Source organism: Mus caroli, chromosome 2, assembly GCF_900094665.2.
Source record: "Mus caroli chromosome 2, CAROLI_EIJ_v1.1, whole genome shotgun sequence".
Taxonomy (NCBI): domain Eukaryota; kingdom Metazoa; phylum Chordata; class Mammalia; order Rodentia; family Muridae; genus Mus; species Mus caroli.
In genome coordinates, this window is record NC_034571.1 from 44,637,293 (window position 1) to 44,651,779 (window position 14,487).

A 14,487-nucleotide genomic window follows, 5' to 3' on the forward strand; every position below is an offset into this window, starting at 1 on the left:
TATTACATTTATGCCAGGTTTGGCAGGAATGTTATGTGAATGATGTCATATCTTCATCAAGAAGCACATGATGTCAGCTAATCTTGTGTTGGTAACATTAACTTTGATTACTTGCTTAAGATTGGGTCCATTTGACTTTCTCACTGTTAATTTTTTTTTCCCTAATGATCAATTTGTACTCTGTGAGATTACGTGAGGCTGAGGAGCTATAATCTAACATTGAAACAGTAACTCAAAACAAATGTAGCTAAGCTCCCAAGTGTCTATTCAGTAGACAGCTGATTCTGTTTTATAAAGTTCTTAAAAATATCACCATGATGTGTCTAACCATCACCCAAGGTTGTATGGAAGAACTCAAAACAAGACTAGCTTTGAAAAATAATTTACATGTAAAAAGAATAGAAACTTTATCCATAATTATATACCATATGTAGTGTGCCATACATAGGAGATGGCATGGAAATAATCTGAGTTGAGTAGGAGATTAAATAATAATAAGTAAACTGGAGCCAAACCAATGAGAGCCCTGGATGCAAGAATATTTGCATATCATATACATACTAAAAGACCTCAGGCCAAGAGTTGAGAGAAAAATTGATATTTAGGTGCTGTTAACAGAGAGCTTCTGTACAATAACCCACTAACTTTGAACTGAAGTAGATAAGAAAAACCAATCTTTCAGGGAACTTATTTCCTAACAAGGTATAGGTTCTTAACTTCAAATTGGCTCTAACATTGTAAGTGTACATTTGATGGTAATAAGTTATTATAGTTTAACATTGCCCTGCCACCTTAGCATAGCTACTAACCACTTTGCATGAATTTTGCGCGTGTTGCATATGCTCTTGTTTTTAGATTTAAGGCTGTCTGTATATCTGAGCACCAACATACATGCCTGGTGCCAGCAGAGGTCAGATAAGGACACCTGGTCTCCTGGAACTGGAGCTACAGATGTGGTCAGGTGCCATGTGGGTGCTAGGAGCTCAACTCAGGTCCTCTTAACCACTGAGCCAACTCCAGCTCATGCTGCTCTTAAACATGCTGATATCATACCCTGTGGTATCCTGGCATTTGCCTGTCTCTGCAGTCTGCACTGTTGTTCTAAAAACCCTAGCAGAATCGTATACTAGGACTTGTACTGTACCTGTACATACAAGTTCAATTCTTGAAATTGAAGCTACCATGAGAGATGTGTGACATCTCCTTTTAGAACAGTGTGTTTGATTGAATTAAGTGCACTGTTTTACTAGCTTCACACTCAAGCTTTGTTTCCTGAGTTTATGTCACCATAAAGTGAGGTTTAAGTAATTTAAAATTCAGACTTACAAAGCAATGCTCACCTCCCTTTAGCATAAATGTTAACTTCATTTCCATTTGTTCCTTCAAATGCTCTACCTGTATATACTTGACAGTACCTGACCAGCACCAAGATTTCACACTTGCTAACTGTACTTTGGCCCCTGTCATTCAACATCAGCCTGACTCTTGTCTATTTAACATTACTATTATTTTAAAGATAACAATTTATCCCAAGATATAGAAGAAATTCTTTCTAAACCACAACTATTGTATAAATTCTATTAGCTGAATATAAAAAAAAAATGCCACTGCTATCTGTATCTTAATCATGGGACTATAGATAATTATATAAGCATATTGATAATTTTAAAAATGCAAGCAGGTCCATGGTCCTGCTAGTGATGCTACTACATTTAACTCTATTCTCACTGTCCACCAAGTACCACGAACTGCATATCTTAATCCCTTGTTCCTTTAATTAATAACATTTAATGATCCCTCTTTAACAAGAAAATTAGCCTCAGTTAAGTGTATCCTGTGTCTTCTGTTATGTTATTTAGTCCCAAAATACTTACTCTTTCAAAGAACCCCTATGATACTAGAATCAGAAAGTCTCCATATTCCAGTCGGGAACTGGGAACACATGCTCAGCCCTCTCCTAGCTAGAATCTCTGTGCCCATGATGGAGAAATGCTGTCTTCAAAGTTATTATATGATTTGACCTGTATACTCTCTTGCAAATAGTAGAAGTTGATTCATTTTAAGTATGTAATTATCCCTTAAGTGTATCTCTGATTGCAAATGAAACTAAGTATAATTGCTAATATGCTTTTAAGTCTCAAAATAGATATGGCAAATATATAGTATGATTGGTGGCACTTCCAGCTCCTGTGCCTCCATAGAGACTCTGGCATTTCTCACAAAGTGCAGCTCTCTCAGCGTTCTTTCCAACACAACTCTCTAAGCAGCCAATACAAATGAATGGGAATTAGTATATGGGTATTATTTGCCATCTTTGTTTTAGAAGGTGTGCAACATTATAAAATACTTAAGTATTCTTAGGGCCTTAAAACTTTTTCTTTAAAAATCTTAGACCGAAAATTCTGTATGATGAGCCAGCTTACTTTTGTTGCCTATATCCTGTCTGATCTCCAAAGGAACTGAAGGATTCTGAAAAGATGGAGAGATGAGCTGATGTGAAAGGGAGTGCTGGAGTGCAACACAGTCCTGAAGACGCTAACATCCCAACTACACTTTACATGAGAAGTCTGTCCTTAGAAAAGGACTGTAATATCTCACCCAAGCTGGTTAACTAAAGCTGTCTTCACAATAAGAACAAATTAAGAAATTGTATTATACAGAATTACAGATAGTTCCCATCCAGGAAGCTAAGTGTGGTTATATCACTACATGTATTCTTGTTATCACTGCTGCAATAAAGAACTGAAACGTCATTTACTCAAATCACAGAAACTAAGAGCCTTGCTCTTACTGTGACAAATCCTACGATAAGGAACTATTTCCATAGCATCTCAGGAAGTTTCAGTTAGGTAACAGAAACAGTTACAGAGTAACTCATTGTCTTGTGCAAATAGCAATTTATTTAAGCACCACAAGAAAAAAATGCCAGAAAGATTACAAATTTTCTGTTGTGACTGTTCTTAAAAATTGCAACTGCAGCAAAACAGCCTTCGCCATCTGGGCTGTCAGTCTTGGCTTTTCAAATTCTGAATATTAAAATGACTAATGTCAGTCTGTACTGATTGTTATGGCCATGCGTTCTTAACAGACAAGGAGTAAACAAGGATAATAAGTAGTTACTGAGAACCTTTCATCATTTAAGGATGAATAATAGACTTTGTTTAAATCAAAGTTTAATATGGCTTCGAGAATTCTTTTAAATGTGTAGAGTTACGGCTTTCACTTACAAATCTGCATTCCCAGGTGTCCTTGTCTCACCCTCCTCTGTTTTCTCTTTTTCTCTCTTCTTCCCAACTGTCCCAAAACAATTGAGACAACTAATGAAATTCTTTTTCTCTTTCACATCAGATGCAACTCCAGTAGTACCTTCACGGGCGGCAACTCCAAGATCAGTAAGAAACAAGTCTCATGAAGGAATTACAAATTCTGTAATGCCAGAATGTAAGAATCCTTTCAAGTTAATGACTGGATCATCAAATGCCATGGGAAGGCTATACATGCAAGACCTGCCTGGAAGCCAGCAGCAGGAGCTCCACCCTGTCTACCCCCGCCAGAGATTGGGCAGTAGTGAGCATGGACAGAAATCTCCATTTCGTGGCAGCCATGGAGGCCTGCCCAGCCCAGCATCATCAGGGTCCCAGATCTATGGAGATGGCTCAATCTCTCCAAGGACTGACCCGCTCGGAAGCCCTGATGTCTTCACAAGAAATAACCCTGGTTTTCATGGAGCTCCCAATTCCAGCCCTATTCACCTAAATAGGACTCCTCTTTCTCCACCTTCAGTAATGCTACATGGTTCTCCCGTACAGTCATCCTGTGCAATGGCTGGAAGAACTAATATACCTCTTTCCCCAACCTTGACTACAAAGAGTCCAGTAATGAAAAAACCAATGTGTAATTTTTCAACTAATATGGAAATACCACGAGCAATGTTCCACCACAAACCACCCCAAGGCCCACCTCCCCCTCCTCCACCTTCTTGTGCTCTTCAGAAAAAGCCATTAACATCTGAGAAAGATCCACTTGGCATTCTTGACCCTATTCCTAGTAAACCAGTGAATCAGAACCCTATTATCATTAATCCAACCAGTTTCCATTCAAATGTCCACTCTCAGGTACCTGTGATGAATGTAAGCATGCCTCCTGCTGTTGTTCCTTTGCCAAGTAATCTCCCTTTGCCAACTGTAAAACCTGGTCATATGAATCACGGGAGTCATGTACAAAGAATTCAGCATTCAGCTTCAACCTCCCTGTCCCCTTCTCCAGTGACATCCCCAGTGCACATGATGGGGACTGGAATTGGAAGGATTGAGGCATCGCCCCAAAGATCACGCTCATCTTCCACATCATCAGATCATGGAAATTTCATGATGCCACCTGTAGGACCCCAGGCCACTTGTAGTGGCATAAAGGTTCCACCTAGGTCACCAAGGTCAACAATAGGTTCCCCAAGGCCATCAATGCCATCAAGCCCTTCTACCAAGTCTGATGGACATCATCAGTACAAGGATATCCCTAACCCATTAATTGCTGGAATGAGTAATGTACTCAATACCCCAAGCAGTGCAGCTTTTCCTACTGCACCTGCCGGAAATGGTTCTGTAAAGAGTCAGCCTGGTTTGCTGGGAATGCCTTTAAATCAGATCTTGAACCAGCACAATGCTGCCTCCTTTCCAGCAAGTAGTTTACTCTCAGCAGCAGCCAAAGCACAGCTAGCAAATCAAAACAAACTTGCTGGTAACAACAGTAGCAGCAGTAACAATTCTGGAGCTGTTGCCAGCAGCGGCAACACTGAAGGACACAGCACTTTAAACACCATGTTCCCTCCAACTGCCAACATGCTTCTCCCAACAGGTGAAGGTCAAAGTGGTCGAGCAGCACTAAGAGATAAGTTGATGTCTCAGCAAAAAGACTCATTACGGAAAAGAAAGCAGCCACCCACCACAGTGTTGAGTTTGCTCAGACAGTCCCAAATGGATAGTTCTACAGCTCCTAAACCTGGACCTGACTTGCTAAGGAAGCATGGGCAGGGGTCATTTCCCATCAGTTCAATGTCTCAGTTACTACAGTCTATGAGTTGTCAAAGCTCTCACTTGAGTAGCAATAGTACCCCGGGTTGTGGGGGATCAAATACTGCTTTGCCTTGCTCTGCTAACCAGCTGCATTTTCCAGATCCTAATATGAATTCCACTGTTCTTCAGAATTCATTGACACAGAGCATACCTTTAAGAGGGGAAGCCGTGCACTGCCACAATGCAAACACTAACTTTGTTCACAGTAACAGTCCAGTCCCCAACCACCATCTTGCAGGTTTAATAAATCAGATTCAGGCTAGCGGGAACTGTGGGATGCTCAGTCAGTCGGGCATGGCTTTAGGAAACTCATTACATCCCAATCCACCTCAGTCAAGAATTTCAACGTCCTCCACTCCAGTGATACCAAACAGCATTGTTAGCAGCTATAATCAAACAAGTTCTGAAGCAGGTATGATTTTATTAGAAAAAAGTACCCAAAGGTACTAAAGTTTTCTACAGTTTTTAAATTTTTGTACCAAAATATTTATTATGATAACAGATGTTCCTTTCCCCATTGTGAATATTTTCTTCATTTCTTTAGTATTTATAATTTTATTTACAGAATGATAAGGATAGGGACTTGTCTTTTAGAAAGAATACCAACTGAGAGGATTCCGTGTGTTCTTGTTATTTGTTGTCCATCTGTGTCATTTTGAATATTGTTTGACTTTCAATTGATTTCATAACCATTGGACTGTACACTGCAAAGGAAGCCACAGAAGGCAAGGTGTCCTGGTCCATGAGATGTGTCCTTGGCGTACGCCAATATGGAAGTTGTTTACCTAGCTTTGGTTTGTACACAGGTAAATGAGGCTCATCTTGGAAAATCCAGAAAGGCCAAAAGAAATGGATTTCTTTTTTCTTGCTGCTCAACAGAAATAGGTCACTGGGTAGGAAAGGATCACTAGCGGCTGTGGGAGTAGGAGGCTGTCTTCTAATGTGTTTCTCACCGTAGTCTGCTCTCCTTTGCTATTTGTTCGAGAAAATTCAAAGATGGATATTGGCTACTTCCTTTTTAAAAAATAATTTAAATTTTCTAATAAAATGAGGCTTGAAAACCTGATTTCCAGAATTTTTTATCATGAAATTCCTTTAAAATTTCTCATAGAACTGAACTATATTTTTAGCATCCATATTAAGGTTTTGGACCCAAATTATTCTAAATATTCATGCACCATTAATGGATACAAGTTTATACAGAAATAACACATTAGAAAAACTGTGTTTTGCACAATAAAATCTTTAGAAATCATTATAAAAATTATTCCTGGAATACTAGAGAGGTAAATCATTGAAGCAACAGAAAAGATGATCATGGAAGCATTAGAGAAAATACTCAAAATGTAACACGATTTCAGACTTGTAGGAACCGACAAGGAGGAAATAAAAGAGGGCAGGGACACTAGCATTCATATTTAAAATGAGCAGGATTTAAAAACTAAACCATCGGAGGTTGGGGTTAGCTCCATGGAAGAGCCCTTGTCCAGTGTACACAAGACCTTGAGGTCAATCCCAGCACCACAAAATAAATAAAAACCAGATCACTAGTCATGATGAGAAAACTGCTGACACCTTTGCGAGTATGTTACCGTGTAGATGTGTATAGGCTGCATATACCACTGTGTGGGAAATGTTACCATCCACTTGTCTGTTAAAGGTAAAGTCAAGTGTTTCCTGGTGTTGCCACCTTACACTGCCATCTTTCACCGTTTGTGTTTTGTGTTGTTTGGATGTCAGTATTCTATGAAGAACTGCACAATGATCTCCTGTGTTTAAAAAAAAAAAAGAATGCAGGCTTAAAATGATTTGAAGTAACTAGTGCCTTGTTATTCTTAGTTTGAGGACCCTTGTGAAACTTTATGTGTTTAAAGGTGCATAATGGGCTTCCAATTTCTCGCTGACTCATGCTGTTTTAGCTAATACTGTACAAATAAAAGTTTTAATATATGCACTTAGAAATTAAAACAACAGTAAGTCCGTAAGTGTTTTAAGATGTACTATATTTATTGAGCATGCCTTCAGTCATTTCGGTAAAGCATTGTTAGTCTCATTTATTACTCAGTTTTTATACTCCTTTATCATAGTTTGCTTCATGTCAGGTCTACGTTCATATGTGCAAATGTATGTGTTTCAATAATGATGTATTTTTATGTTTATATTATGGGAAAAAGACATTTATTTATATTCTTGTTTCTTCTGATTGTCAAATTTAGACCTATTTTATATAGCCTTGGTCATTTATTTTCTTGTTTCATTTATCCATATAAACATATAACCTAGATTGATAATGGGGTATCAAGGCACATGGGCTGAAAGTTTATTAAAATAAGGAAAGCTTTAGCATATGAATACCCAAAAGAATAATAACAAATGTTGAGCAGTGTGGCGCATATGGCTGAGCACGTGTAGGCTAACACTTTAGACTTAGTAGAAATCTAGGTCAGTTAAAACCTTGAAAATATTAGATCTAATAAACTTAAATACTAATTGTTGTACAGAGATCAGCTGACTATGAATATGGGTTGATTTACTGATGAATTCTTTTGGTAAGGTAAATTCTAAAACGGATTCTTACCCCATAATTTTTTATGTTATGAAGTGAATTATGTCAACTGAATGTACTATCATAATTGCCTGGCATAAATACCTGTTTACACTGGTATTTGTTCTTTCATTAATACTCATTGAACAGTGATGTTAGGCATTTAGAATAAAGCAACAGCTTTCTTTGTAAGAGTAGAGAAATGCACCTTTTGGTCTTTTTCTATTGTTTTGAGATAAAGTACATAGCTCATGCTGAACTCAAACTCATGATCTTCCTGTCTTGACCTTCTGAGTGCTGGGATTGAAAGCACGTGCTACCATATTTTATTTGTAAAATGCTGCAAATAGCTATCATGGAATAGCTATTGTGTGCCAAGTACTCCACTCATTATTCATGGCCTGTATAGATGCCCATAGTATAAAATGTTGTCTTCATTTAACAGATGAGAAACTTGAACCTCAGACAACCTCACTAACCAAAATCTTCTAACTTAACCAGGATTAGAACTCAGGTTTCTCTGATCCTGAAATAATCACCTTCTCAGCTACGTAAGTTCATCTGAAATGTTTAGTCTCCAGAATTACTGATTTCCTTTTCAAATTATTATTCAAGTCATGTGACAATCCACAGATGTAAATTTTTAATATGTTTTAGATAAAAGCCAGTTCTTTCCGCCTTCTTTCTTTGGAGTCTGGTATCATAGCACACATGATTAGAATATTTCTGTAGGTGCCGATGAGCTGTTCAGAATATCAAGAGAATTCCCCGAATATGTGAACTGTATTTGGTGACCTTTATAACTGACACAGGATCAGTTCCCTATGAGTGATGCTTCTGAAGACCTGAAGCAGGACGATGTCAGCTCTTTGAGTCTTGCATGGCATGATGGTACAGTGGCAGACTGATAGGAAGCATGGTCCAACTCTACTCTCCCAACAAAGCCTAACCACAGGTGACCGTTTCACTCCAGTGCCTTGCCCAATCTTTTATGTGTAAATCAGAAATACAACACGAAGACATTAAGAAATGACTTGCTCTTGTGCTTAATTCAATAAGTAACTAATTTTCAAAATAGTTTTTTTTTTTTTTTTTATCACATGTTTCCAGGCAGTGGGGAAGGCAGGCGTGTGCCACAGCACACATGTGGCCATCGGAGGCAACTCTGTGAAGTCCACTCTCACCTTCCACTCCAGGGGGCGCCAGAGCTTGACCTCAGATGGCTAAGCCTGCATAGCAGATGCCTCTGTCCACTGACCATCCCTCTAGCCCCTCAGAATGTTTTTCAAGGAGACTCGTTCTGTCTTAAACTCTAAAGATACTGGTTTACAAGCCCATATGTGAATTCTGTATTCACATTTTTAAGCATTCAGTTCAGTTATAGGAATTGGAGGCAAAGATTGTGTGGTTATATAAAAAATACTAAATTCCTTTATTCTAAAAACTTAAGGCTATGTGTTTTATTAATTAAGTTACCTTTCCATGAGTGCTTCTGAATATTTTATCTTGAAGTGTGTGCAAGTATCTCTTACCTTTTGATTATCAGTTGCAAGGCAAGCCTAATATTCCCAATTAATACATAACAGTAAGATCCTTGGTGATGTGCCTAAATTGTCAAGAAATGTTGTAGATGGATCTAGAAACTAGACCTCAAAGTCCCCTACCTCAATCCAGACACAGAAAATGGCTTGGTCAGTAAAGTGTTTACTGACTTTGAAGCCCCAACAACCCGTGTGGAAAGCCATACATAGTGGCACAGCCCTGGACTCCCAGCATTAGAAGACACAGACCCACCCCTGGGGCTAATCTGGCCAAATCAGTAAGCCTTGGGTTTAGTAAGAGCCTCCATCTCAGGAAATCCAATGAAGAACAATTAAGGAGAACAACTCACACTGACCTCCAAACCCCACACATACTCACTCTCCTGCACGCATACAAATTCATTCCCACACACATCACACAACTCACACTGACCTCCAAACCCCACACATACTCACTCTCCTGCACGCATACAAATTCATTCCCACACACATCACCGTGTGTACATAATTTTCAGGTTTTTGAGAGACAAAGTTCAGCACCTGAGTATGATGTCCTGTTAGACAAAGTATGTTAGAGGGGAGTTTAAAAGTCAAGTGTTCTTGACCAGCAAACTTCAGTGGGCTTACCAGTCTGCTTTCCAAATAACAGCACCTGCGCCATGACCCAGAGCCTGCTTCCATCCCTATAGCTAGTCCTGCTTTTGGTCCTGTGATCTTTCACAGAGTACAAACAGAAGGGTTTAAGTTATTATATGAATATTCTTAGTAATAACCATGCTGCTTTCCATATAATAAGTCCTTAAAATATCTTTACTAGAAAATACTTTTTCCTGTTAAAAACAATCATCTCTGCTTAAGCACATGAAATTACAATGCTCTGAGGGACAAGAGTATGGGTTTGTGACAGAAGAGAAACAAACAAACATTTATTTGCCTTAACTCTGTGCATTAACTCATCAAGATATAAATAAACCTATGAATAAATATATGTTCATGAGTATGTACATACATATATGTGTGTGTTATGTAAATTCTTAACAGCAAATGAAAATGTTTGCACTCAGCACAAAATACATTTGAAACTCTAATGAAATGGTAGGTATAAGACCATGAAATAATGAGACCACAAAAAGCCACTGAGTCTATTAGCTCAGTGTATTTATTGTCATACCATGCCAGTAAATAAGGCAAAGGGAAGTTCTGCCCTGCCCAGAGGGGATTACAGTGCAGACAGGTAGAGATGGCCATGTTGACTTGGTAGCTGCGGGGCATTTGTTAGCCTAAAGAAGGCAGCAGGGCCCCTTGACAGTTGTAACTGAACTGATGCTGGTTCCTAGCGGAAACATTTCAGCCTCAGGGTTTTAAAGCCTAGATTCTCTTTCCCATGTGATGCTAGTGATTTGCAAGTTTGAAGTGCTCTGTGCTCTTGTTATTTAACCAGACAACAAACTGCTTGAAAATCTATTCCTTAGTTAATGTCCGGCAAAATGAATACTTTTTTATTGATGAGATGTTTTCACTATAGGCAATGTCTCAGTCCTTCAGAAGGTCTCCTCATATCAGGGTCACACCACTTGTTCCGTTTACATATCATAGGTTTAATGTTATCTTGTATACAAGAGGAGTTAAAATATGTTTTTACTTCAGACATTAAGTCTATGTAATCAAGAGTGATAACAAAACTCAGTGGTATGATGTTTGCTGATTCAGTGATCTATTTTGTACCTTTAAAGAAATAAATTGTTCTAGTATACTAGTTGGAAGACTTTATTCCATTGTAACATATTAAGCACTCTTACACAACCACCAATTCTTCCAGTTCCCTAGAAGATACCTAAGCTATTATTTACTAAAATCTGGTCCAAAAATATTTAAGTTGGTTCAAAAAGTATCCAGATACTAGGAAGTAATATCAACCCTACCAAAAAAAAAAAAAACTGACTTAATGAAAAACAATGCTAAAATGTATCTCTGTCGAAGTAGATTTCATTTCCACATTCATGTAGTCCTAAATAATTCAAAATAATAAAACTCTTACTTCCTATGAATATAACAGTATCAGTGCAAGCCAATCAAAGAGTAAAAATTAGTTTTTTATTATCTTTAGAATTCAAAGTAACAGCTCACCCTTTACAACCAAAAAGCTAAACCAAAAATAGTAATCCAAAAGAGCTGCTGAAAGACTCCAAAATTTAGAAGTGCTCCAGAGAGATGCACCCATGGGCACAGGTGTGAGCATTCATCCTATACCATGGTCTGGGGCTCATTGGCAGCCCAACTCTGTAGACTGTGCCTCAGTGATGGAGCAGCCCAGAGACCCCGTCCTAAAGAAACACTTTTCAGTTTCTTCACACAATAAGAAACTCCCTAGAGCCGGCCAGATGGCTCCACAGATAAACGTGCTTGCTGCCAAGTGTGACAGCCTTAGAGACCCAGGCCCACATGGTGGGAGGAGAGCACCCACTCTTGTAAACTGTCCTCCCAGCTTATAGCCACCATGGCATGTTCTCACACGCACACAGTTTTTTTAGATTGCTGGCTTGACAGTCTACTAAGCATTTTAATGTATAGCAAATGAAAGTTTAAAAAAAAAAACTAGTCTGATATTTTCAGCCTCATTCCAGCATACCTCCACTTTCCACATCAATGTTTAATCACAATCATGACACACTGGAGTGATTGTAGCACCCACTAGCACTTATATGCACAAGCTATCAGAAAGACTGTTCAAAAATAGCACTACAGTGTTCTCCAAATGTTGCATTTCACTTGTCAAAATAAAATACTAGTTGGAGCATTATAAGTTGACTTTTGTAGCTCATTGCCATGACACAATTGTTTTAGAATATTCATCAAATAATGCAGTGTTTATTGAGCACCTGTAATAAACTAGGCACTGTAATTTTATAGTTGCAGATAAAATAGGATATAAGATAGGAAGTTGACTATATTAAAAATTCAGTATATCCTCTTGAAATGAAACTTCTAGTTGGTATTTAGTGATGCATTTTTAACTTACACATATTCAAAAAAACAAACCCCAACAAGACATGTAACCTCCGTTTTCAGGTCTTGCCATCACACAAATATCCTGTTTACCTAAAAACACATGAACTTTGTTACTTAGCCAATCTGACATTTCCCAAATTTTTTAAAGTCTAAGAGGTTCTGTGTATTGGTGCAGGATGGGGATGTAGCTCAGGGTAGAACTGCAGCATAGCATGCATGTAGTCCTGGTTCCAACCCCAGCACCAGAAGAGAAAGAGACTAGAATCACACACATTTTTGCTTTTTCTGAATTCATTTGATCACATCTGGAGACTGGTGTCCCTAACATCCTAAAATTTAAGCTACATTTCTTTCTGCCTGCCCACCTTCTCTTCTGCAGCATCTATTACAGAGTAAGAACATTTGCTAAGATCTTGCAGTTGTTTTCTTCCCCATTCTCCATCCTCTGTACTTTTGTCTGAGGTCCCTTTCTCTCTTATGAAAAATAAAATAGCTACAGGTCCCTTCCTCTGTATCCCTACTGCTTAGCTTGGAATATCAAGAATCTGTGTTAGGATCCAAATCAGAAGGGTGAAGTTGGCGCGTTTTTCTAAATGCACATTAATCTGTCTGTTACTAAGGCTTGAAAATATCAATCAAGTTTTACTGGAATACTTAGACTTCTTATAAAAGTTATCTTTCAGTGCACTATGTTATTATCATTTAAAAAACAGTCCTTTAAATGTAGAAGACACTTTTTCATATTTCAGTGGGACTGAGAAATAAAAATATATTTATTAAACTCATAGAGCATATTTTATCTCTAGAAGGATTTATTTTTATTAAGGATTACTTTTGACCTGTTTACAATAAAAGTACAGTTAGTAAAGCAAATGATAAAGGTCAAACAGTAAAGGGGTATTTTTCATTACACTTATTTTTCATAAGTTTCATATTTTTCTTAAGCTCTTGAGTTGCATGGATATAAAAGCAATATGTGGCGATTTCTGTTTAGAAAAGTTGTTAGCACTAAATAATACTCATTCAAAATTAGAGTTAAGTGAATCAAACTAGTTAGTGACATTTTTTAAACATTTCATTGATCTGCATGGTATGGGCTTTTTGACATGTACTTTCTAACAAAAGTAATAATATTTAAGAGGCAAACATATAAAAGATGATCACAATATGAGCTGCTCTCAAGGAGTCTTGGTAACCAGGGAGATAAAACTGAAGAGGCAAAAGCAATTCTAAAACTAAAAGAAATTACACATCTTAAGAATTTAATAATAATAAAAAAGAATTTAATAATAAGAAATATCTTTTTGTAAATCCCTCAAATATTTTAGGCTATTTGTATAAACACACTAAATTCATGAGCACATGAGTTGTGTGTGTGTATGGTTTATGTGCAGCACGCAGCAGATTAGCATGTTCATTCCCTCACCACATTAGCCTGCCTGCCTCTGTAGGTCTAGGCTAGGAATCTGGGACCCCTTTAATTTGAATGGCTTTCCCTTTCTACTCCTTTAAAACAACAGGACCAGGAAAAGAAATTGTCACTTCATAGTGGTTGGCACAAAATAATCTTATATATCCTTACTAAGTAAATGACTGAAACTGGCTAACTTCTTCCAAATTCCCAGATGCCTATGTAATTATTTCTATATGTTTGATGATATTTCATCTTTAAAAAAAAAAAAAAAAACCTCCTTTCCCTACTATTAATTAAGTACCAAACATCTTGGCTATGGAAAAGAACTATTTTAACTAACACTTTCTTTACACAGTTCAAGAAAGTTTCTTATGCAGAACTCTGAAATAGGTTCATAAAATAATGCCTGTTTACATTTTATTTTTACTTTCACCAAAAAGACTTTATTTTTGGAAACAATTCATTTTCCAGGCCTGATCCTTTTAATGAATTAGTGCAATAGTTTTTGAATGTCTCAAACTTTTCTTCTGTTCTTAAGACTTAAAGCAAGAATGGATTTCTAAAACAGATGCCTGAGCCTATACTTACATAGCTGAAGCATAAATGATGCTAAGACCGAAGTTTTGTAACTGTAGTATGATTACCCTAGTTTTGCTATCAGTTTCAATAAAAAAAAATTTAGGTATTTTCTTCATTTACATTTCCAATGCTATCCCAAAAGTCCCCCATACCCTCCCCCCCTCCCCTACCCACCCACTCCCACTTCTTGGCCCTGGCATTCCCCTGTACTGAGGCATATAAAGTTTGCACGACCAATGGGCCTCTCTTTCCACTGATGGCCGACTAGGCCATCTTCTGATACATATGCAGCTAGAGACATGAGCTCTGGGGAGTACTGGTTAGTTC

At 37.8% G+C, this 14,487-nt stretch overlaps 1 protein-coding gene across 6 annotated transcripts in view; it reads left to right on the forward strand.

Annotated features, from left to right (window-relative positions):
* Mbd5 (methyl-CpG binding domain protein 5) overlaps positions 1 to 14,487 on the forward strand; it is a 358,857-nt gene that overhangs the window by 295,979 nt on the left and 48,391 nt on the right. For all 6 annotated transcript variants that reach the window (XM_029474046.1, XM_021182635.2, XM_029474045.1 and 3 more), the window contains one exon: positions 3,349 to 5,484. In XM_029474046.1, the coding sequence (XP_029329906.1) occupies positions 3,349 to 5,484 (2,136 nt within the window). The remainder of the gene's footprint in view (positions 1 to 3,348; positions 5,485 to 14,487) is intronic.